Below are 25291 nucleotides of genomic sequence, written 5' to 3'. Positions count from 1 at the left end.
ACAAAAACATAAAAAAATTAGCCAGGCATGGTGGCACATGCCTGTGGTCCCAGCTCCTTGAGAGGCTGAGGTGGGAGGATCCCTTGAGCCCACAAGATCAAGGCTTCATTAAGTTACGGTCATACCATTGCTCTCCAGTCTGGAGAAGGAGCGAGACCCTGTCTCTTAAAATAAAAAGCAGCAAAGGAAATCCCCAGGCCCTGGCCACCACCAGTCCGCTCCCTATCCTATAGTCTTCCCAGTGGACTTCCACAGTGTGAGGCCCATTGGCTCTTGACTCCCTTCCTGCCTCCCTTCTTCCCTCCCTCCCTCCCCTCGGTGTTGTGCATTTGGGAGCCAAGCCTGCTGTTTGTTGTATCTGCAGTTTGCTGCCTTGATCACTAAGTAGTCTTCCAGGGAATGGATGGAGCACAGCATGGGCCTCCACTTGCCTGCTGGAGGGTGTTTGGGATGCTTTTTGTGGTGTGTGTGTGTGTGTGTTTTGAGACAGAGTTTTGCTCTGTCGTCCAGGCTTAGGGTGCAGTGGCACGATCTCGACTCACTGCCACCTTCACTTCCCAGGTTCAAACGATTCTCATGCCTCAGCCTCCCAAGTAGCCAGGACTACAGGCATATGCCACTACACTCACCTAATTTTTGTATTTTTAGTAGAGACAAATTTTCACCATGTTGGCCAGGCTGGTCTTGAATTCCTAACCTCAGGCAATCTGCCCGCCTCAGCCTCCCAAAGTGCTGGGATTATAGGCATGAGCTACCACACCCAGCCTGCTTTTTCTGTTTCAACATTTAACACTTTCTTGCAAAAGCTTGCAAGCACACACCCAAAGTCGCTGCCTCCCCCTGCAGCTGAGACTGTCACCCACTAAGCACTGGGCCATCCTTACACTCTTCTGCAGCCTCGGCCTCCCAAGTAGCTGGGATTACAGGAGTGAGCCATCACGCTTGGATAATTTTTGTATTTTTAGTAGAGATGGGATTTTGCCATGTTGGCCAGGCTGGTCTTGAACTCCCGACCTCAAGTGATCCGCCTGCCTCGGCCCCCCAAAATGCTAGGATGACAGGTGTGAGCCACCGCTTCCGGATCTGTTTTGAGTCACTTTCTCTCAGTTGTCGTCTGTGTTCTTTTTACAACTGTTTGTTGAAACTGGAGCTTAATTAAGCCCTTGCTTGTTATGTCACTTTGTTTAAAATGGTCCTTCTCTACTTGCCATTGATGGGGATGAAATCGGCTCATTGATCCTGCAGAGAGGCGCCCAGTTTTGATTTGGCCAATTGCTCCCTCAGGGCACCGGTGCGCCTATGCCTCTGGCTGCTGTAGCTTGGAAATTGTATCAAAAGTCTGGAAGAGTCTGATTCTTTTTGTTGTTACTGTTAGTGAGAATGCTGCTGGCCCTTCCACAGCCCCTGGTGCTCACCTGCCATGCTCCTGGGCCGGATCTGAGAGCACTGGGTTGAGGAGACTCAGGCCTTATTAAACCAGCCACGCTTGCTCCCACAGACGGAGCACCCTGGCATTTTCCAGCAGGCCGACAAGTCTGGGTGCCTTGCCCTGCTTTATTCTCGGAAACTTGAAGGTGCTGTGAGGGGAAGTGACTGGCCCAGGGCCAGGGAAGTCCAGTGAGGAGCATCCGAGCCCCTCCTCCCCAGCAGCCTGGCCTGTTGTGAATGGGAGCCAAGCCAGTGAGCTGCCTGGATCCACGGTTCCCATAGACCAACTTCATCCTGGGCAGAGGACAAGAAACATGAGGGAGGGAGAGTTTCAGCAAGTGCAGTGGACTCGCAAGCCCTGCTCTTTACCTGAGACTTTACCTTTCTAGCTTAAATGTGTGTGTGTGTTTTATTTTAGTGTTCATAGTTGGCCAAATTAGCTTCGCAGTTTTAATGCAGCACTTTAAACATGCCAGGCGCTAAAGACTTTACAGGGCAGGCACAGTGACTCACGCGTGTAATCCTAACACTTTGGGAGGCCAAGGTGGGCGGATTGCCTGAGTTCAGGAGTTCGAGACCAACCTGGGCAACATGGTGAAAACCCGTCTCTACTAAAATACAAAAAATTAGCCAGGTGGTGCAGTGGGTGCCTGTAGTCCCAGCTACTCAGGAGGCTGAGGCAGGAGAATTGCTTGAACCCAGGAGGTGGAGGTTGCAGTGAGCCGAGATTGCGCCATTGCAGTCCAGCCTGGGTGACACAGTAAGACTCTGTCTCCGAAAAAGAAAAAGAGATTTTATAAGGCAGTGGCTTGCAGTGGCTCACACCTGTAATCCCAGCACTTTGGGAGGCCGAGGCAGGAGGATCACTTGAGCCTAGGAGTTCAGGAGCAGTCTGGGCAACATAGTGAGACCCTGCCTCTCCAAAAGAGAAAAGGGAAAATCAGCCAGGTGTGGTGGCGCATGCCTGCAGCCCCAGCATCTTGGGAGGCTGAGGCAGGGGCGTTGCTTCAGCCCAGGTGTTTGAGGCTATGATTGTTCTACTGCGCTCCAGCCAGGGAGACAGAGTAAGTTCTTTTCTCAAAAAAAAAAAAAAAAAAAAAAACCAGGCGCAGTGGCTCACGCTTGTAATCCCAGCACTTTGAGAGGCCAAGGCGGGCGGATCATGAGGTCAGGAGTTCGAGACCAGCCTGGCCAAGTCAGTGAAACCCTGTCTCTGCTAAAAATGCATCAATTAGCTGGGCGTGATGGCAGGCACCTGTAATCCCAGTCACTTGGGAGGCTGAGGCAAGAGAATCGCTTTAACCCAGGAGGCAGAGGTTGCAGTGAGCCCAGATCGTGCCACTGCACTCCACCTTGGGCAACAGAGTGAGTCTCGAAGAAAAAAAAAAAACAAAAAACTGCACATTATTAAACCCTTGGCAGTTGGGCCTCCTGTCACCCCATTCCACAGGTCAGTAACATGAGGCCCAGGGTCACATGGCCAGTTAGTGGCTCAATCAGGACTCCAGACCTTGGGGACAGTGGCCCTGCCTGTGACTGGCCCATTGGGCTGCCTGGCTGTGCTCTGTTGTCCCAGGCTTTCTTGCCTGTGAGGGTGTGGGGAGTGTGACGCCAGCCCCCTGTTCTCCTGTCTGGGAAGCCTCCTGGTTCGCATGCCTTCCCTGCTGGCAAGACCAGGAAATGCTCCTGTCGCCACCGCCACTTACCAGGCTTGGCCCTGTACTCACAGTGACCCCCGCTTTCCCCCAGATTCTTCTGCTGATTGACATTGAACAGTCCTACATCAACACGAACCACGAGGACTTCATCGGGTTTGCCAAGTAGGTACTTTTGGAGACAGTGGCTGGTCGGACGGCACCAGTCATTACTCTCAGATCCAAGGAGGTGATCGAGTTGGGATTCTCTGAGAGGGCGGGGGTCAGACAGTCTCTATCGGGGGTCCTGGGGTGAAGGCAGAGCCACCTGAGAATATCTGGACACTCTCCTGGGCTGATAGTGGTCCACTGTCCCAAACCAACGCGCCTTCTGTGGGGCATCCCTGTAGTTTCGGGAGAGGGCAGTGCTATGGTCAGACCTGCAGGGAGAGGGCGAAGCCAGCCAGCTGCTGCACCCCCTCTCCCACAGGACTTGTCAGAGCCTTTAGCGACCGGTGGGCGGCTTTTCCCAGACTCTGCCCCTTCACGGACAGCATCTCATGGGCTCAGGGCTCCAGAAGCTGCTCTTTGGGAAGTGCTGCCTGGGGTCTCCCTCGCTTCAAGGCGTACACTGTAGATTTAAACCAGAACTTTCCACGGCACCTAGATGAGGGCCCAGACTGGGGAGCTCTGATTTCAGCAGGATGTCGCTATCAGTGCTAGTGGTGTCCGGCATCACCCGCCGATTCCTTCAGTCCCTCGGCGCGCCTGGGCCTCACTCAGATTGCTGGGGAGGCTCCCGCAGGCCTTCCTGCCTGAGGCGGGCTGGATGGTGCCGCTGGTATGCCCTCTCGCGAGGCCCTGTGACAGAGCAGCGGGCAAACCCACACCCAGCTGGCCACCCTCAGAGGAAGGCCCCATGCAGGGAACCAACAGGGACACAGGCCGTTCCGGCGTAGTGTGCTGGGTGGGGCCGTGTGGGGCCTGTGGAGGTCCAGAGGGCGGCCTTTGGGCCTGGCCTTGACGGGCCAGGCAGGCTTCCTAGGGGAGGGCCTCTAGAGCCACATCTCAGGCTATGTGGTTACCAGATAGAACGTTTATTGGTGCACCTGACAAAGCTGATTGAGGATCTGTTCTGTGCTGGGCACCAGGTAGGTGAGGAGAAAGGAGGAAGGCAAAGAAAGGAATGAGGACCTCATCAGAACCCCTCCTAGAGATGAGCCGAGGGCCCTGACTGGGCTTCCCCTGCCTGTGGGAGGCAGCCCCCAGCCCTGTGCTCCCGGCCGACGGGTGTGTGTGGGCTCACAGCGCTGGTCCCCATCTTTGGTTTGCTGCTGTTTTCCTCACCTTGATGTCTCTGCTTCTCACACTTCATCCACAGTTCCTTCTCACAATCTCTCCTGTTTTTCCTTTGACCACTCCACTCTTTCCTCTGGATTCCTGGGCCTTCCCACTTCCCCCAGCTGTTACTATACTGAGCAGCTGGTGACCTGGTGGGTATTGCCTGCTGTGTGCCTTTACCCTGGTGTGTGAACGGGTACGCCCTGGCTGGGTGGCCCCAGCCCTGGGTGGGACATCCCTGGGGCCTGCTGAAGAGCTATGGGATGCTGAAGAGCCAGGGCCAGCGTTGGGCCTCCGGGCCAGGACCTTGACCGCACCAGCTGTAGCCCCTGCTGTGTCAGAGCCTGCAGGCTGGCTGGGGAGGTGGAGTCCTTAAGCAAAGTGTCACAAGGATGATGAGAGTAGGAAGAGAGGGTAGGGGATAGGCTGTGGGAAAGGGGAGCCAGGGATGTGGCCTGGAGAGATCTTCCTGAAGAAGTCAGGTGATGCAGGAGGCACCCCAGAGAATTGAACCTAGGGAAGGACGGCTACAAGACCAGGCAGGTGGAGGTAAGGGAGCCAGAGGCCAGGCCCTGTCATCAGGAGGGCCCTGCAGGTCCAGGGGAGGATTCTGGATTTTCCCCCAAGACACCAGGATGCTTCCAATTAGGTCCAGGCTCAGGAGAGGGGCCACCTTGTGGGCTGCTATTTGAGGGAGCCCTGGCAAGGGTGGGAGCCAGGAGGCCCTTAGGAAAAGCACCTCTGGGCCATCACTGTCACCCAGCCATCACTGTGAAGGTTGGCTCAGCTCAGTGCCACCTCCTTCAGATGCTGCTGATCAAAATCCTTCTTGTGCTTGGATGTTCTGGACTTCCCATTACCCTCCAAATAAAATATTATAAACAGGGCCCAGGCCTGGCGCAGTGGCTCATGCCTGTAATCCCAGCACTTTGCAGGAGGCCAAGGTGGGTGGATCGCTGGAGCCCAGGAGTTTGAGACCAGCCTGGGCAACATGGTGAAACCCTGTCTCTATAAAAAAATACAGAAATTAACTGGGCGTGATGGTGGTGCATCATCTCAGCTACTCGGGAGGTTGAGGTGGGAGAATGACCCGAGCCTGGGAAGTCAAGGTAGTGAGTCATGATCACACCAGGGCTCTCCAGCCTGGGTGACAGAGTGAGACTCTGTCTCAAAAATAAATAATAAACAGCCCAGGTGAGAAGCCCTATAATAAACTTACTGAATGTTGGGAATAACATTGGATAAAATTCTGCCTTTGTTCTTAGTTTTCCAGCGTTTTCTGATCTAGAAACAGAAGCCTACTTTCTCCCTTATCCTACAACCAACTTACATTTTAAAACAAAACCCCCAAGGTAGTCAGGAAAGGAAAGTGACCAAGCTGATTTGCTTCTCCATATTGTTCTGAAAGTTTCAGCCAAAGCAATAAGAAAAGAAAAGAAAATGTGATGGATAAGTAACAGGAGATATACATTGTTTGCAAGTGATCATATGATTGTCAGAGTAGAAAATATATTAGAACCGTAAGGTGGTGGAGTAGGTGTCCACATATAAAATATAGTGGGTTTTGTCTATGCTGGCATGAACTAGCCAGGAAGTAGGATGGATAAAGAAGAAAAGAGATCTGGGATTGTGGCTGCATTGGAACCTTATAGAAACACACCCTGTCGACCTTGGATGTCCTCTGAATTTGGGTCAGGAGTCGTGCAACATATGTGCCATTTCATGGCCAGCAGCTGTCCCACACTCTGATGTCTAGGACTGGATGGCTCTGTGGTTAGAGCCACTTACAGGCTGGTGTTGGGATCAAATCATGAGAAGAGTAGGAAGGAAGAGCCGGGTGCAGTGGCTCATGCCAGTAATCCCAGCGCTTTGGGAGGTGGAGCCGGGTGGATCCCTTGAGTCTAGGAATTTAAGACCAGCCTGGGCAGCAGAGCGAAACCTCATCTCTACAAAAAATAAAAAATTAGCTGAGCATGGTGGTGTGCACCTTTGGTTCCAGCTACCCGGGAGACTGAGGCAGGGGAATTACTTGAGCCCGGGAGGTCAAGGCTGCAGTGAGCTGTGATCGTGCCACTGCACTCATCTTAGGCAACACCTTCTCACACTTCCTCTTGGAAACTCCAGGATTCTAGTGACATCTGGAAGTAACCAACACTTTAGTAAGTCGGCTGAGCTGAGGGCCTAAGAAGCCTCAGTTGAACCAGATACCTTTTCTTGTTCCGTGTGCCCAGGCCGTTTCCCTGGTGCAGCTCCTTGTGTGCAGGGGGCTTCTCTCTGCCTCTGCCTGTGGCTGCTCACTTGGTCCCCAGGGAGAGAATGGCCACATGCGCCTCTTGCCCTTCTTCCCCCTCAGCATCCTGTCCACATGAACCCTGTCTGTTCTTTGATTTCAGTGCCCAGCAGAGGAGCACGCAGCTGAACAAGAAGAGAGCCATCCCCAATCAGGTAGCACACCCCTCTGCAGCCTGCCACTCTACCCTGGGAGGCGGGAGGACACTAAATGACAGCCCAGCCCCAGTGATGGAGCTCGGCCTGTGGAAAGCACCCCCACAGCCTCAGTACCAGACCATCTGCTCTCTCGGCCTCTGGAGGCCCCTTAGGAATTGATACTTCTGGGAGATGGTCTAAGAGCCGACACTCTGGCAGGGCCTAGTGGGCACATTTTACCCACCCAAAAGACCCTATGTGCCATCCAAGGCCAGGGTTAGAACTTGACTCTTGGCTGGGCATGGTAGCTCACGCCTGTAATGCCAGCATGTTGGGAGGCCGAGGTGGGAGGATCACTTGAGGCTAGGAGTTTGAGACCAGCCTGGGCAACACAGAAAGACCCTGTCTCTACAAATAATATTTTAAAATGAGCTGAGTGTGGTGGCTCATCCCTATCACCCCAGCTACTTAGGAGGCCAAAGTGGGAGGATCACTTGAGCCCAGCAGTTCATGACCATCCAGGGCAATACAATGCGACCTCGTCTTAAAAATTAATAATAGGCCGGGCATGATGGCTCACACCTGTAATTCCAGCACTTTAGGAGGCCGAGGCGGGTGGATTGCCTGAGCTCAGGAGTTTGAGACCAGCCTGGCTAACATGGCAAAACCCCATCTCTACTAAAAATACAAAAATTAGCCAGGCGTGGTGGCAGGCGCCTGTAGTCCCAGCTACTCGGGAGGATGAGGCAGGAGAATGGTGTGAACCCAGGAGGCGGAGCTTGCAGTGAGCTGAGATTGTGCCACTGCACCCCAGCCTGGAAAACAGAGTGAGATTCCATCTCAAAAAAACAAAAAAAAAGAGTTAGAGACCATCCTGGCCAACATGGTGAAACCCCGTCTCTACTAAAATACAAAAAATTAGCTAGGCATGATGGTGGGTGCCTATAATCCTAGCCACTCAGTAGACTGAGACAGGAGAATCACTTGGAACCCAGGAGATGGTGGTTATGGTGAGCCGAGATCGCACCACTGCAATCTGGCCTGGGCGGCCGAGCAAGACTCCATCTCAAAAAAAAGAAAAAAAAGGAAACCCATAATCTTTGCAAAATTTCTGCCTATGTCCCTCCCTTCTCCCCATTGGGCAGGGGTGGGGGCGGGGACTCTGCCATGTACCTTGCACGATCATAGAGCTTACTGGAAGGAGGAACGTAACCATTGCATGATTTATTTTTGCGCTTGCCGTAGGTAATACATATGTTGTTGCTTTTTTGTTTCTTGAGATGATAATGAATTAAATATTAACACCATGAATATGATTAATAGCATGTAATTTTTTTTCTTTTGCTGTTTTTTCCCCTGATCTTCTCTTCTCCTGTTTTTGTGCTTTTCCTGCTTTTTCTTTGTCCCCTTCACGTCCCTTCCATCTCTTTTCCTCTGCCTGCTCTTCCCTGATTCACCCACAACCCTAACTTTGCATATTCAAAGGGGGAGATCCTGGTAAGTACATGCTTAGTGTGGTAGCAAACGTTAGAGAATCTAGTGGTGATGGAGACCCCGCCCACCCCTTAACATTCCCTGTTCCCCATCCCCTCCAAATAACAAAAATACTAAAAATCAAGCTAACCTGGAAACCCCATGCCGCAGCCGGCGCTGAACTGCACGTTGCCCTGGGTGTAAGTCGACTCACACAGGCACTAACTGAACCGCCACCCTTGAAGGCTTACTCCTGCAGCCCGTTCCTGGCAGGTTTTCCTGGTTTCCTGTAGGTCAGGGATGGCACATACTTATACACTGCCCCTGCCTCCCCTCATATCCCTGACTGAGGAAGATCTCACTTAAGCCAGACCAGAATTCATTCTTGGCACTGCCCCTCCTCCTTCTCTCTCCTATGCAGATGTCACTCATGGATCAGAGCATATTTTTCCACATGGCAGAAATCTTCCCCTCTTGTGCCCATGGCAGACATGGCTAGTTGATACAGCATTCTTTGCCTTGTGCCGTTCCTCTAGCACATGCCCATGGCAGACATTGCTAATCAATCCTGGCATTCTTTCCAAATAAACTTGCCAGCATTCCTGTTCTATAGCAGATGTGGCTAAGTTATCAAGGTATTGTTTTTTTCCCCATATGATACCCTCTTCTCTACGCATGGCAGGCATGACTAGTCAATCAGGAGCCCCTTTCCTAGATGCTGCCTCTTGTCCTCCAGATAAATTGATGAGACTCTTCTGTTGCATTTATCCCTTTCTCCTATCCTTTGCCTGTGACAGGCAACACTAATTGATCCTAGCACCGTTTCCTGCCACGCTCAGAATTCTCACCACAGTGCTCCAGGTATCTCGTACCAGTCGATTGACATGGCCCCCAAGATGAATCATATTTGCTGTCCGTCCCTGCTGTGGGTAACACCTCCTTCCTTTGTGCAGAGCCCTCAGCTGGGGCTCAGTGTGGGGCATGAGATGGGCGTGAGACCCAGTCCAGCCCAGCCCAGTGGGAAGCAGCCTGCTACTCATATCTGAGAGCTGAGCCCAGTTCAAGGAGCTCGCCTCTAGGCAGCCGGCCTCAGCCCGGCTCTCACACTTGGACAGCACAGTCTGGGCCTCCAGTCCTAGCAGGGGCTCACTTTTGCTGGACATTCTCCCACTGCCAGCCACCAAGGCACTGGGTCATCCCTGCCACTGCCCTCTAGCAGGGATCTTCTGGCAATCCCAGGGGCTTACTTGTAGCTGAGCCGATCTTATGCCAGGGCCTTGCTGCTCTTATGCCAGGGCCTGGGCGGTGCAGATAGGGCCATGGGTGGGGGCAGTGACGGGAGGAATTAGTTGGCCTTGGGCTTGTGGTTTTCAGGTTCCTCACGTATTTCCCCTAGTCCCCTTGAATTTGACAGGCCAAGGCCAGGAACCTGCTTCTCCCTTGCACCCCAGGAGGTTAGGCGTTCCTCTTTTCCTACCAAAGGCCACATAGCCCAGCCCTGTCGTGAGTGTGGCCGTGGCCTCTGGGTCTCCCAGCTGTGGTTTCCATCTCTACCCGGGAGACTTGGGGCAGGACCCTCACCCAGGAAAGAGGCTGGAGCAGCCTGCCAGGGGATCCCTGCTCTGCCACCCCCTGCCTGCCCTGCCGCCCATGCCGCCCCATGTGCCTGCCTGCCTGTCACTGTGCACCCCAGCCCGCGACGGCCTGCAGCCTCTTCTGTCTCTCCCACCCCCACTTCCTTCTAAGCCCAGTCCCATTGGGATGTGTCCCTTGGATGCAAACCTGACATTCTGCTGAGGCCTGGCCCCTCCCTTTTCTCTGGATCACAAGTTGTGCATGGCTCACGGTGCCTGTGTTTGCCACCCACAGCTTGCAGCTCCCTGGGGTGGGATTTTGTCTCTGAACCCATGTGGAGAAGGGCACCTCAGGGCTTCTGCCAGACCTCCTGCCCCGAGGCTCGGTGTGCCATCCCCAGCATGGCCCCGATCAGTGTCCTGGCCCTGTCGCCATGGCCATGTACCCCAAAGCGTAGCGTGGGCCCTGTCCTCCAGCTCTGAGCAACACTAAGCCTGGCTGGAGACAGGAGAGCCAGGCCACCAAGGGCTGCGTGGGCACATCCCTCTCCTTGGGATCCGGGCCAGGCCTAGGAGTATGGAGACCTCACATCTCTCTGGGGGAGCGCCAACAGCCTGTCTCCCTGTTTTCCTTCTCCGGGTTGTCATTCAGTCATGGAACCAGGGTCTACTAAGCACTCGTTCTGGGCCCAGCCCTGGGCTCAGACAAGGCAGTGCACCCACCCCGCTCCCAGAATGCCAGGCCTTTGATGCTAACACCAGGACCTCCTGGGCAGACCAGGAAGAGCTCGTCACTGCACTCCCAGAGGGGATGCTGGGACCTCACAGGGGCTGCTGGCCTCAGCCCCCGCACCCACCACCAGGCAGCCTGTGAATGGCCAGATGCCAGGGGTCACTGCCTGCTCCAAACAACTGGGAGAGTCCTGTCTGCTCATCCCACGGAGAGAGAAGTCTGTACCCTTGACCTTAACAAGGGGCACCCGGTGGCATCTCATGCCGTCCCCAGCCTGGGCAGTGACTTCTGCATGGTCCAGGGGTCCCTGGGTCCTCTTTCGCCACCTCTGTCTTCATGGCCACCTGGGGCTTAGCACTCACATCCAGCCACCAAGGAGCCACTGGAACTGTGGGCTGGTGGCCCTGTTCAGAATGACAGGCCTGGGGTGGGTCGGGGTAGTCCGGGTGAAGCCCCTCCAGAGGACTGCCCCTGACTAGGACAGCATCTGGGCCCCAGACGGATTCCTGGAGGCCCCATCTCTGGCGCTCCTGTCATGCCATGCCCTGCCATGCCCTGCCTCAGGAGGCGCACGCTAGCCCTTCGCAGCTGTCCGTGGCCATGCTGAGCCCACCCTTTGTAGCTTGGCCAAGTCTGTCAGTGCCTGGGTCCCAGACCGCCCTGTGCGTGCCTCTGTGTGCTTCCTGCAGCTCCCAGGGCCCCTGTCCTGAGTGGGGTGGGGGGCTCTGGCCCACACATGCCTCCAGCGGCCAGGGAGCGTGGGAGCACAGCCCCCAGGCTGCCTGCCGTTAGCTGTCAGGTGAGTCCCTGCACAGGCCTGGGTTCTGACCCCACTCAGATGACACCTACGGCCACACGATCCCCATCCATGGGGTCTCCCAGCCCAGAACCCTGATGTGTCAGTAAAAAGGATGACCACCAGGCTTGCAGCCAGCTTGGGACATGAGCCGCACTCCTTCAGTGTCCTTGGGGAGGGCCCCTGGGCTCACACCTTTGACCCTGGCCCTCTGTGTGGACGCCACCCTTGGAACCTTATCTCACGCAAACAAGTGCAGTTCCTCAGATGTCACATTTCATTTGCCACAACCCCACACACAAGCCCCAGAGACTCCTCCCGTGGACCCCTTTCCGTCAGGCGTCCGTGACTCTGTCCCCCATCAGCCCCTGACCCAGTGAATCTGTCTGTCCGCCCACCTGCCCAGGTGGCACCCCATGTTGGTTTCCAGCTGGAAATGCTTGGCACAGGGTGGAACTGGGTTTCCTGGGCTTCGGGGCTGGAGGTGTCTGTCGCAGTCCCTGGCTTCTCACTGAGCTGTCGGCGAGGCTGCTGAGCTGGGGGATGGCTGGGGCGCGGAGCGAGGTTCTCCGCTAAGCTGCGCACTTCCCCCCAGGTGATCCGCAGGGGCTGGTTGACCATCAACAACATCAGCCTGATGAAGGGGGGCTCCAAGGAGTACTGGTTTGTGCTGACTGCAGAGTCGCTGTCCTGGTACAAGGATGAGGAGGTGAGTGGCAGGCGGGAACAGGGCGCTGGGGGAGGTGGGGCAGCCAGGGAAGAGCGGGTGGGCACCTCCTCTGGGCAGAACTCATTCAGTCACTGTGCCACTCGGCCCCAGAGTCACCACTAGGACCATAACCCGCCGGGTACAGTGGCTCCTGCTTATAATCCCAGCACTTTGGGAGGGCAAGGCAGGTGGATCACGAGGTCAGGAGTTCGAGATCAGCCTGACCAACATGATGAAACCCTGTCTCTACTAAAAATACAAAAATTAGCCAGGAGTGGTGGCACGTGCCTGTAGTCGCAGCTACTCAGGAGGCTGAGGCAGGAGAATCGCTTGAACCCGGGAGGCGGAGGTTGCAGTGAGCCGAGATTGCACGCTGCACTCTAGCCTGGGCAACAGAGCGAGACTCTGTCTGAAACAAGCAAGCAAACAAAACACAGCCATAACCCAGGGCTGGAGAGCAGCCACCATGTGCCACAAGACTCACATTGTAGCTGGCCCCCATGGGGCATGCAGCCAGCCTCCAGGGGCTCCATCACTTACAGGCTCAGTCAGGCCCTTTGCCTCTCTGGGCCTTGGTTTTTCTATCTGCGAAGTGGGCTAGCATGGTCCCTGCCCACTGTGCAGTGCTTGGCCATAGTGTGCAGAATGATCCCCACATGCTCGTCATTATGGGAAGGAAGTGGAGAGGTCCCTGGGTGATGGTGACTGCAGGGAGCAGTGTTGAGTGCTGAGTCATGGGAGGGACTCGTTCATTGCGAGTGAGGGAGCAGGCCTCGAGCAAGGACACTGCCGACCGGCCCCTGTTCTCCACGCTGACCCAGCATCCCTCCTGATTGTCCTGTGTAAAAAAAGATACATAATGTTTGACGTATTTATGGGGTCCCTGTGATGTTTTATTAGATGCACAGAGTATGTAGTGCTCACGGCAGGGTGTTTGTGGCGTCTGTCACTTTGGAATTCCTCAATTCCCTGTGTTCAGAACAGTTCAGGTCCTCTCTTCTAACTACTATGAAATATACAAGGCTGGGCACGGTGCCTCAGGCCTATAATCCCAGCACTTTGGGAGGCTGAGGTGGGAGGATGGCCTGATTCAGGCGTTCAAGACCAGTTTGAGCAACATAGCATTACCCTGTCTCTTAAAACTCAAAAAAAATTAGCTGGGCATGGTGGCAAATACTTGTAGTCCCAGCTACCTAGGAGACTGAAGTGGGAGGGTCAGTCACTTGAGCCTAGGAGATGGAGGCTGTAGTGAGCTGTGATCACACCCCAGCCTGGGCCACAGAGCAAGACCCGGTCTCAAAAAAAAAAAAAAAGAAGAAGAAGAAGAAGAAATAGATGATACATTGTTGGCTGGGCACGGTGGCTCATGCCTGTAATCTCAGCACTCTGGGAGGCTGAGGTGGGTGGATCACCTAGGGTCAGGTGTTCGAGACCAGCCTGGCCAACAAGGTGAAGTTCCTTCTCCACTAAAAATACAAAAATTAGCCAGGTGTGGTATCAGGCACCTATAATCCCAGCTACTTGGGAGGCTGAGGCAAGAGAATCACTGGAACCTGGGAGGTGGAGGTTGCAGTGAGCTGAGATCCGGCCACTGCACTCCAGCCTGGGTGACAGAGTGAGAGACTCCGTCTCAAAAAAAAAAAAAAGGCTGGGCGCAGTGGCTCACGCCTTTAATCCCAGCACTTTGAGAGGCCAAGGCGGGTGGATCACCTGAGATCAGGAGTTCGAGACCAGCCTGACCAACATGGAGAAACCCCGTCTCTACTAAAAGTACAAAATTAGCCTGGCGTGGTGGCGCATACCAGTAATCCCAGCTACTTGGGAAGCTGAGGTGGGAGAATCGCTTGAACCCGGGAGGCACAGGTTGCCGTGAGCCGAGATTGTGTCATTGCACTCCAGCCTGGGCCACAAGAACAAAACTCCATCTCAAAAAAAAAAAAAACAAACCCACCAGACAATTGTTAACTATATAGTCTTAGCTGTGGTCACCCTACTCTGCTGTTGAACAGTAGAAGTTAATGCCTTTTCTCTAACTGTGTGTTTGTACCCATTAACCCACCTCTCTTTACCCCTTACCTATCTCCCCACCTTTCCCAGCCTCTAGTATTTATCCTTCTACTCTCCACCTGTGTAAGATCCCCTCTTCTACCTTTTTTTAGCTCCCATGTATGAATGACAACATGCGGCCGGGCGCGGTGGCTCAAGCCTGTAATCCCAGCACTCTGGGAGGCCGAGATGGGCGGATCACAAGGTCAGGAGATCAAGACCATCCTGGCTAATGCTAAAGAATACAAAAAAAAACTAGCTGGGCAACGAGGCGAGCGCCTGTAGTCCCAGCTACTTGGGAGGCGAGGCAGGAGAATGGCGTAAACCTGGGAGGCGGAGCTTGCTGTGAGCCGAGATCTGGCCACCGCATTCCAGCCTGGGCCACAGAGCAGCCAGACTCTGTCTCAAAAAAAAAAAAAAAAAAAAAGAATGGCAACATGCAAGATTTGTCGTTTTGTGCCTGGCTTATTTCACTTCACATGATAGCCTCCAGTTCCATTCATGTGGCTGCAAATGACAGGATCTCATTCTTTTTTATGGCCCTGATCAACCCATTTCTTGCTTAATTCTCTTGACATAACCATGGCTTAGTGGCCTGGAAGGGAAGCTACTTCTGTATGACAGCTTGTTGCTACTCTGATGAGGTCCAGGTTGGCTTTCAAGAGTCCCTGGCAAAGGGAGCTGTGTCTCTCAGTGTCCTGGTTGCTCCGGGAGAAGACTGCAGGCTGTCCCGTGAGCCATGGCTGTGTTATGTGGGCAGTGGATTTGCGTCTGTAATAGAGGCCCAAAATGAAGGCACTTAAAGAGATGAAGTCTCTTTCTTGCTCACGTCTCAGTGAGCTTGGTGATCCTGTGCTGCGAGGCTGTCCAGGGCCTGGCTCTGCCTCTCCTGTTGCCACCTTAACACAGGGCTCCCTTCATAGTTTAAAATGGCTGCCCCACGCCCATCACCATGTAGCCTCTAGCAGCCCGAAGAAGGGAAAGAAGGGCCTCTGTGTGTGGGAACTGTGAGTCCAGCTAACAGTTCTAGCACTTTCTAAGAAGGAAGTGGATATTGGTTGTTTCTGAGCATGACAGCTGGGGCTTGACACCCAGAATTCACCAGGATATTGGTTGAGTGGCATCAACCCTTCGTGTCTCGTCTCCCCACCTATAAAGTCAGGACTGTGGCCTGTCCCCTCTGGACTGTGGGAGCCAGTGTGGGAGTTCTGGTACTTGAGCCCAGCACTGTGCTTGGCTCACCGCATGTGTCCCGGGTTTTGTCCTGGTGGCTACCAGTATCGAGTCCTCCCAGCTCCTCTCTGTAGGAGGGAACTACCCAGCTACCCCCAGCGCACAGAGGAGCTGGAGGCTGTGTCAGGTGCAGGGCCAGCTGGCCAGTCCCCATGGTCCCTGGGATGGCACAGCCACCAACTCAGTCCAGGCAACCTCAGTGGAGAGGCTGGGGTTGCCTGAGGCCCCCGGAGCCACCCTGCCTGGCTGTCTTCCCCTTGGGTTTGAGGGAGTGCCCCCGACTGGGGGCTTGCTGGCAGCCACGTCAGCCCCAGGACAGGCAGGACTTGGCTTGGAAGTTCCAGGCTTAGAGAGAAGGCAGGTTGGAGGGCCCCGGCTGGCCCAGGAAGGAGCAAAGAGAGGAGGGCCTCGTGGCTGTGAAGCCCTGCTCTATGCTGGGCTCACTGGCTAAGAGAGCCCACTGAGGCCACACCTGAGGAGAACCCTGCTCGCCTTGAGGAACCCTCACGCTTGCCCTTCGGGTGGCTCTGTGGTCACCCCCGTCTAAGGCTCTGAGCAGTGACTTGCCCCACGGCGGGGAGCGGGGGAGTGTTCCCTCTGGGGTAGACGCTTCTCCAGTGCACGTCTGCAGGCCCATGCTCCCTGACCTGAGGGACACCCGAGCCCGACATCCAGACACCTCCGCCGCAGCCCAGGCCTGATGGCCCCTTGACCGAGGGCGCTGGGGTGAAAGGGTCATCCCACTCCACACGAGGCCAGACGCTCATCTCTGGAATGTTCCTGAAGCCTCAGGAGCCCTGAGGCCTGGGCGGGACTCTGGGGTGCTATTTCTTAACCCAGGGTGGTGGAGTCTGCTGAGCCACCATGCAAGCATTTCTGGGGTCCCTGTGGAACCTTCTAGAACCTCAGATCCAGCGAACCTGATGGGGTTGGGATGTGGGAGGAGTGTGGGGCCAGGCGTGGTCTGCAGCCTTCTCCCCTCCTCACGCTCCTCTAGGAACTCACGTGTCCAGATCAGATGGCTCCTCAAAATGGCCGGGATGGGGTGGGGTGCCCTTTCACTTTTCCTCCCCTCTTTCTGCCTTGCAGTCAGAAAGCAGCCTGCGCTGTGGCGTGTGGGCCGGCTGAGAGCTGGTCCCCTGCCTCTCACAGGGCTGTGGGGACCTTCCAGGGTCCCCTGGGTGGGAGTGCCAGGCCTGGGACAGCGAGCCCTGGAGGAGCTTCTGGGCCAGAACCTTAGCCTGGCGGCTCTCTGCCGGGCAGCATTGCAAGTCTAGTTTTCAGATCTCTTCTCCCACACGAGGGGCCCTTCATGTTTTCCTCATCTCAGGGTTGGAAGCCAGAGCCCCCGACCCTCCTGTGGAGCCCCACGTTGGAGTCTGGAGCAGCGGTGGGAGAAGGGCCGGGCACTGGCCGTAATGAGAAACAGCCGACCTGTGAAAGGGGCCCTGTGTGCGCCCCAGACACAAAGCAGGCTCTAGTCAGGAGGAGGTAGCCATGGAACCTGTCCCCCACCACCACCCAAGTTAGGATCCCAGCAGGGACCCTTGGAGTCACACACGTGGCAGCCACCCCTGAGGATCAGGCCACCCTCTTAGATGCCTCAGTGAGACGCAAGACATCAGTATCTCTTTATTTAAAGATTAAAGGAGAAGACATTTATAGCCATGGGGTGGGGATGGCGGACTGATAGGGCCAGGGCCCCCAACCCGTCGGCCGGCCTCAGGGCTCCCTCTGCCTTTCCCCAGCACCTCTTCGCCCACCCAGGCCCTCGAATCTTCTATGTCAGGCTTCACCGCAGTGGGAAACGGGGTGGTGGAAAATGACACTCACCTGCCGGCGAGTTTGGGGGGCCTGTCTCGACCCGCCGCTCACCCAAGCCCAGCCTAACCAATGTGCAGACTACTGTACACATTGAGAGCCTCCTGAACAGGTAGTCTGAACACTGGGTTGGCGAGGCCGGCTGTCCATCCTGCAGAACCCCCCAGGCAGACGCCGGAGCCACCAGGCCAGGCCGTGCCTGAGCACCTCTGAGCAGCCAGGGAAACCACTACTCCTCCCGAGACGATCCGCTCTATCCCTTCTGACGTGGCAAGGCTGGGGCCGGCTTGCATCTGGAGAAAATTCTGGGTTTTCAGGAAATCCTAAAGAGTGGGGGAGGCGGAGGCAGGAGGCAGGGTTTGGGATCGTGGCTTCTGGGCTCAGGAGAAAGTCTGACTCTCTGGGGGTCGGGGGTGGGGAGGAGGGGCGCACACATGCCTCTGTGTGTGTGTGTGTGTGCGCGTGTGCGTGCGCGAGTGTGCGTGCCGGCAGCCCCAGGAAGGCAGCCACTGCTTTCTGGGCAGAATCGCACTGTAAACAGTTCCAGATGTGGCGTTAGCTGGAATGGCCTGTGACTCAGTTACTTGGCCCCGCTGGCCGGAAGCTTCTGGCCGCATGACACGATAGGGTCAGGGCAGCAAAGGCCCCTGGGCAAACATCCGGGCGGGGGGCAGGGCTTCTGCAAAGCCCCCTCCCCTGGCCCCTTCTAAAGCCCCCAAAACTCTTCCCCGAGAGGCAGGAGGGACTCAGGCCCTGTGTTACCCAGCCTTGCCTGGGATGGGGGGTACGGGCTTTCTTCAACACCCTCCCTCCGTTGGGTCTGCAGCGGTGTCTCTCCCTCCATGGCCACTGGGCCGCTCTTCTACGCTCTGCTCCCTCCACGGCCACTGGGCCCCTCTTCCTATGCTCTGCTCCCTCCACGGCCACTGGGCCGCTCTTCTACGCTCTGCTCCCTCCACAGCCACTGGGCCTCTCTTCCTACACTCTGCTCCCTCCACGGCCACTGGGCCTCTCTTCCTATGCTCTGCCCTGCTTCTTCCTTGCCTAGAGCCTAGCAGGCTAATTCTGGAGCCACTCACAAGAGCAACCAAAGAAAATCCCGGGTGCTCATGGGCACCAGCTCTGCAGTGGGCACCGAGCTCCTCCGTCCTCCTTGGACAGATGAGGAAACCGAGGTGCAGATGTGGGGATGGTGGAAGTGGCTTGCCTAAGGGCACACGGCCAGGAAAGGGCAGGGCTGGCATCACCTCAACCATGCTGAGCTCCTAACGCCTTGAGACTGAGCCCATGTGCCAAGCCCACTGCTTCATCCTGGCTCCCCTTGCAAAGTCCTGACACTCCCCACCCAGCCCCCACTTGTCAGGGAGCCCCAGCTGCCTCCTCCACAGTCACTGTGGCTGCTCTTAAACTTGGAGGCGGCAGGCAGGCTAGGCTTTGTGCTGGGGCAGCACAGTGAGGAGACATGAGAGGAGTTTCCAGAGATGGCCCAGGGAGAAGAAAGGCCAGGGGCACTGTGGAGAGGACTGGGCTTTGGGTCACAGCGACCTGGCCTCTGAAGTCCTGCTGTGGGTTGCACTGCCTGTTATGTGGCCTTGGGCAGCCAGCTTCCCTCTCTGAGCTGGGAGGGATCCGTGAACTGAGACGAAGCAGTGCATGGCATGGGTCCCCAAGAGCTGCTGCTGTGACGGGTGGGCACACATGTCACTGGGTGAGCGTGGGACTCCAGGGTGCCATTCCCAGCTCCGTAACTGGCCAGCCCCTTGCCCCTGGCTGAGGGGCCCACCTCCTCTGAGCTGCCTCCCTAGCATTTTGGGCAGCCATGCCTGGCACTTGGTTGGTGCTTCCTGAACAGGGCCAACCTTTGAAAGCAAGTGATAGGGCCAGGTGCGGTGGTGCACACCTACAATCCCAGCACTTTGAGAGGCTCGCTTGAACCCAGGAGTTTAAGACCAGCCTGGGCAACACAGTGAGACCCCATCTCTATTAAAATAATGATAAAGATAATAATAAAAAAAGGGACTAAGACTTCTGCAGCACCTGGCCCAGGCATCAGCTATCCAGCCCTGAGATGTCCGAAAGTGGCCAAGGTTGAAATCTCAGCCCTGTTCCTCTCTGCCTCAGTCTTCACCTCTGTAAGATGGCATCACAGAGGTAACTCACTCCTAGGCTTGTTTCAAAGATGGAGCCCAGATAAAAGTTCCACTCGCTCCACGCAAGGCGAGGGGTGGTTGTGTTGCGCATGCAGTCAGCCACATGTCAGCAGTGAATTCAACAGGAGACACTGAGTCAGGCCAGTGGCAGTCAGCCATCTAGGTCAATAAGCACAGACAGTCAGGCACCTAGGTCAACAAGCGCAGAATACGTGGTGTGTTGTGTGAGGGGAAAGGAGGATGGAAGTGGGGAAGGTGCAGGTGGAGTTAGGGCAGGAGGGAGCCATGCAGGTGTCAGGATCAGGCAGTGGCCTGGGTCATCCAAAGGCCCTGGGGTAGGAACCCACCTGGGATACTCAGGGAGCATCATGGAGGGCAGCGTGGCTGGGACAGAGTGACGGACGGGGAGGGGCTGGCAGATGGGCTCATCCACAGCAGCGACCAGCATTGAGAAGCCCCTGGTGCTGGTGGTGGCGCACGCTGCACGCTCTGGCCTGGGGCATCCTGAGTTGTCATGTGGATAGCTCGGGGTGACTCTTTTCCGTCCACCCTCAGGAGAAAGAGAAGAAGTACATGCTGCCTCTGGACAACCTCAAGATACGTGACGTGGAGAAGGGCTTCATGTCCAACAAGCACGTGTTCGCCATCTTCAACACGGAGCAGAGGTGAGGGTCCCAGGGTCCCGGGGAGGGCACGGGGTGAAGACCAACGGCCTCATTCACACTCCACAGCCTTCACTGAGCACCTGGCTGTCAGCAGCCCCTGCCCTTGGGACCGACCTTCTAGAAAGGGAGTCAGGTGAGAAACAGCAAATGCCAGGGATGCTTCCGGTGCTGGGTCAGAGGTGACCTCTCTGGGCAGAGACAAGGATGAAGGCAGGGTCCAAGTCAGCTGGGAACCACGGAGTTCTGAGCACAGGGTAACCAGGACCTGGCTCAGGTGCTCGCAGGCGCCCTCTGGTGGCTGAGAGGGAAACAGTATGAGAGGGTGGGAGACCGGGGACCAGGGCAAAGGCCACTGCCTTAAGGGTCCAAGTGGGCGATGATGGGGCCAGACCCCATAGGGAAGAAGGGTGCAGATTCTGGGTAGAAGAGTCAGGCAGAGCCCTGGTGGGCATGGATATGAGAGAGAAAGGCACCGATGGTGACCCTGAGTACCTGGGCCTGAGCTCCTGCACTGCCCGGCTGCTGCCATTGGCCGAGGTGGGGAAGGCAGCGGCAGGGTAGGCCTGGAGACAGCCAAGAGCTCCGTTTAGTCCATGCCAAGGGAGAGGGCACATCAGGCAGGCACCTGGGTAGATCGAGGAGTGTGATGTCCAGGAACGAGCTCCAGTCTGGGATGTGAACTGGGCAGTCACCATTGCATAGACGGTATTTTAAGGGATGAAACCAGATGAGCTCCCAGGAGAGTGAAGCTGGAGAATGGGAGGCCCCAGGAAGCTCACAGTACATCTGTCCCATGAAGCAGTGGCTGGAGACTTTAGCAGAGACACTGCTCTCAGGAAGAGACCCAGCTGGCAGGAGGGCTCTTCCCATGCTCACACAATCGCGCTCATCCAGGAAGCAGGGCCCACCTGAGTCAGGGCTTAGCTGTCAGCAAAGGCCCGGTGGTACCCTGAGACCCGCAGGCAGGCACTGACGTCCTCCCTGCTGGCCCCAGAACCTCCTTGCCTACTGCTAGGCTACACCCACCAACTCCAGCTGAGTCTCCTGTTCCCTCCTGCTTTGCTCTGGCTGGCCTAAAGCTCTGAGACCCATTTGTCCACCAGCTGGCCCTGAAAACCTTCATAGCTCTTCTAGGCTTGCCCCTGGCCGTATGGCACCTGGCAGCTGTCCCAGGTCCCTGAGTCGTGTGCCTCCTCTACAGGGAGGGTGACGATATTACCTGATACATCTTTTAAGAGCAGGTTCAGGAAACCCAGAGTAATAGCTGAAAAACAAGATAGATGGTTGATGGTTTTTTATGTAAATCGAATCCAGACGTTAGTATCCCAGGCAAAGCGGAGCAGCTCCACAGGGATCGGGATCCAGGCCCTGCATGTTCCTCAGGATTCCACCTGGTCTGCAGAACCCGCGCTCTGCGGTGGGACAGTCCTGCCACGAAATCCTGCCTTTTTTTTTTTTTGGAAACAGAGTTTCGCTCTTGTTGCCCAGGCTGGAGTGCAATGGTGTGATCTCAGCTCACCGCAACCTCTGCCTCCTGGGTTCAAGCGATTCTCCTGCCTCAGCCTCCCGAGTAGCTGGGATTACAGGTATCCACCAACACGCCTGGCTAATTTTTTATTTTTAGTAGAGACAGAGTTTCTCCATATTGGTCAAGCTGGTCTCAAACTCCCAACCTCAAGTGATCCACCCACCTTGGCCTCCCAAAGTGCTGGGATTACAGGCATGAGCCACCGTGCCTGGCCCAAAACCTTGACTTCTACTTCTTTGCCCAAAATGGCTGCCCAGGCTTCGGCCATTGTGATGATGTTCCAGGCAGCAGCAGAAAGGAAGACAGGAGGAGCTACGAGGATATGCGTCTCCCCTCACAACCCCATCCAGAGGTCGTTCAGAGCAGCCACTTGCTGACCACAAACCCAAGTCTCACTTAAAGGCTTTGGGGGCAGCTTGGCTGTCTCAACCACACCTGGATGTGGGACAGGAAAACATGCGTGGCATGTGGCACGGGGCCTGGCCTATAGACCAGCATCTGCAAGCATTGTTTAGCATCCGTTCCATTTATCTCTCAGCTTCAAGACCCTGATTCTTTTTTTTTTTTTTCTGGAGACTGAATCTTGCTCTGTCACCCAGGCTGGAGTGCAGTGGCGTGATCTCAGCTCATTGCAGCCTCCACCTCCCATGCTTAAGTGATCCTCCCACTTCAGCCTCCCAAGTAGCTGGGACTACAGGCGCACGCCACCACGCCCACCTAATTTTTGTATTTTCTGTAGAGATGGGGATCTTTCTGTGTTGCTCAGGCTGGTCTCCAACTCCTGAGCTCAAGCAATCCCCCTGTCTCAGCCTCCCAAAGTGCAGGAATTACAGGTGTGAACCACCATGCCTAGCCTTTACAAAAACTTTTTTGTTTTGTTTTGTTTTGACACGAAGTCTCACTCTGTTGCCCAGGCTGGAGACGGTGGCACAATCTCAGCTCACTGCAACCTCCACCTCCCAGGTTTAAGTGATTCTTCTGCCTCAGCCTCCTGAGTAGCTGGGACTACAGGTGTGCGCCACCACTCCCGGCTAATTTTTCTGTATTTTAGTATTGACAGGGTTTCACCATGTTGGTCAGGCTGGTCTCAAACTTCTGACCTCAGTTGATCCTCCTGCCTTGGCCTCCCGCAGTGTTGGGATTACAGGCATGAGCCCCTGTTCCTGGCCAAAATTTTTTTTAAAAAAACACGCAGCCAGGTGAGGTGGCTCATGCCTGTAATCCCAGCACTTTGGGAGGCTGAGGTAGGCAGATCACCTGAGGTCAGGAATTCGAGACCAGCCTGACCAACGTGGAGAAACCCTGTCTCTACTAAAAATACAAAAATTAGCCAGATGTGGTGGCGCATGCCTGTAATCCCAGGTACTTGGGAGGCTGAGGCAGGAGAATCCCTTGAACCTGAAAGTTGGAGGTTGCGGTGTGCCAAGATCGCGCCATTGCACTCCAGCCTGGGCAACGAGTGAAACTCCGTCTCAAAAATAATAATAATAATAATGATAATAATAATAATAAATTTCTGGTGTACAGTGCTGCTCTGGGCTTTCCTGAAAATGCCCCAGTGGGAGCTTCCTAGCTACAGTGGGTGTCAAGGGTCACATGCCTACTTCTGGGGGCCCAGGAAAAGAGAAGAGTCAGCTAATCCAAAAGAAATAAACACAGACACTTGCCGAGCTTGTGCACAGTGCTGTTCTGTGTAGGCATCACTCACAATGATCCCTCGGCATGACGGGGTGAAGCCTGGGTTGGGTTTGGGTTCCTGGTCAGTCAGAAAGACCCCTAGAGCCCACTCCTCTCGGTGGTCTGCCAGACCCATGGCAGGGTCAAGCCTGCTCCTCTCCCTCCCCCCGCAGAAACGTCTACAAGGACCTGCGGCAGATCGAGCTGGCCTGTGACTCCCAGGAGGATGTGGACAGCTGGAAGGCCTCGTTCCTCCGAGCCGGCGTCTACCCTGAGAAGGACCAGGTGAGGAGCCGCCCTGCGCAGCGGCGGCCCAGCGGCCCCCACCTGGGAGAGGAAGCAGGGCTGGCTTTCCCCAGGACAGGTCATTTTCAGGCCATGTTAGGCAGGAGTCTCTGAAATCATGTAGCAGTTGCCCACTTGAGCAAGCAAAGGAGAACTTGAAGATACTTTGTCATCAGGGCCCAGAAAGTTCCCTCACGGAAGCCAGTGACCAGGGCACACAGGGAATGGGGTACCGCCTTCTTTGTTCTCCTCTCTTTTCCCCTCCATCCTGAGGTGGAATGAACGTGGCCACCCTTGGCCCCAATATTAAAATGTCTTGCTGGGCGCGCTGGATGGTTCGCGCCTATAATCCCAGCACTTTGGGAGGCTGAGGCGGGCAGATCATTTGAGCTCAGGAGTTCGAGACCAGCCTGGCCAACATGGTGAAACCCCGTCTCTACTAAAACTACAAAAAGTAGCCGGGCATGGTGGCGCATGCCTGTAATTCCAGTTACTTGGGAGGCTCAGTCAGGAGATCGCTTAAACCCGGGAAGTGGAGGTTGCATTGAGCTGAGATCATGCTATTGCACTCCAGCCTGGGCGACAGAGCGAGACTCCATCTCAAAAATAAAATAAAATGCCCTAAGGTTGGGTGTGATGGCTCATACCTGTAATCCCAACACTCTGGGAGGCGATGTGGGCAGATCCTTTGAACTCAGGAGTTCGAGACCAGCCTGGGCAATGTTGTAAAACCCTGTCTCTCCAAAACATACAAACATATGCAGGCGTGGTGGCGCACCCCTGTAATCCCTGGTCATCTACTCCAGGGGGCTGAGGTGGGAGGATCACTTGAGCTGTACCCGGGAGGTTGAGGCTGCGGTGAGCCGTGTTTGTGCCACTGCACTGCAGCCTGGGTGACATAGCAAGACCGTGTCAAAAAAAAAAAAAAGAAAAACGATGTTCCAATGCCCAGGTGAGGGGATCCACCCCAGCATCAGCCAGCGTCACCCCATTGTTTGAGCAGCTCTGGCCCGGGGCAGGCAGGCCTACCTGGTACCAGTGGGGCTGTCAGGGGCCAGCCTGGGGTCAGTTATTGGTCAGACAATAGGGCAGATGGTTTCCAGAGAACCAGGACTTGCCCCAGGCCACAGTCACCCCTCAGCACCTCCCCTCCCACTTGCAGGCAGAAAATGAGGACGGAGCCCAGGAGAACACTTTCTCCATGGACCCCCAACTGGAGCGGCAGGTGGAGACCATTCGCAACCTGGTGGACTCGTACGTGGCCATTATCAACAAGTCCATCCGCGACCTCATGCCAAAGACCATCATGCACCTCATGATCAACAATGTGAGTGGAGAACTGAAAATGAGAAGGAGGCAGCTGAGTGCGGTAGCTCAGGCCTGTAATCCCAGCACTTTGGGAGGCCAAGGCAGGCGGATCACTTGAGGTCAGGAGTTCAAGACCACCCTGGCCAAAATGGTGAAACCCCACCTCTACTAAAAATACAAAAATGAGGCCAGGCGCGGTAGGTCACGCCTGTAATCCCAGCACTTTGGGAGGCTGAGGCGGGCGGATCATGAGGTCAGGAGATCGAGACCATCCTGGCTAACACGGTAAAACCCCGTCTCTACTAAAAATAAAAAAAAATTAGCTGGGTGTGGTGGCAGGTGCCTGTGGTCCCAGCTACTTGGGAGGCTGAGGCAGGAAAATGGCGTGAACCGGGGAGGCAGAGGTTGCAGTGAGCTGAGATCGCGCCACTGCACTCCAGCCTGGGCGACAGAGCGAGACTCC

At 55.5% G+C, this 25291-nt stretch overlaps 1 protein-coding gene across 1 annotated transcript in view; it reads left to right on the top strand.

The window, feature by feature from the left end:
* The window catches only part of DNM2 (dynamin 2), a 56421-nt gene that overhangs the window by 27768 nt on the left and 3362 nt on the right, over positions 1 to 25291 (top strand). The window contains exons 11-17 of the mRNA XM_011954833.1: positions 3178 to 3248; positions 4526 to 4555; positions 6797 to 6848; positions 12002 to 12115; positions 19921 to 20030; positions 23409 to 23520; positions 24683 to 24847. Of these exons, the coding sequence (XP_011810223.1) occupies positions 3178 to 3248; positions 4526 to 4555; positions 6797 to 6848; positions 12002 to 12115; positions 19921 to 20030; positions 23409 to 23520; positions 24683 to 24847 (654 nt within the window). The remainder of the gene's footprint in view (positions 1 to 3177; positions 3249 to 4525; positions 4556 to 6796; positions 6849 to 12001; positions 12116 to 19920; positions 20031 to 23408; positions 23521 to 24682; positions 24848 to 25291) is intronic.

This window comes from Colobus angolensis, unplaced genomic scaffold (genome assembly GCF_000951035.1).
Source record: "Colobus angolensis palliatus isolate OR3802 unplaced genomic scaffold, Cang.pa_1.0 Scaffold39, whole genome shotgun sequence".
Taxonomy (NCBI): domain Eukaryota; kingdom Metazoa; phylum Chordata; class Mammalia; order Primates; family Cercopithecidae; genus Colobus; species Colobus angolensis.
Note: the sequence above shows the minus strand (reverse complement) of the source record. Positions and strands in the feature narration are given on the sequence as shown.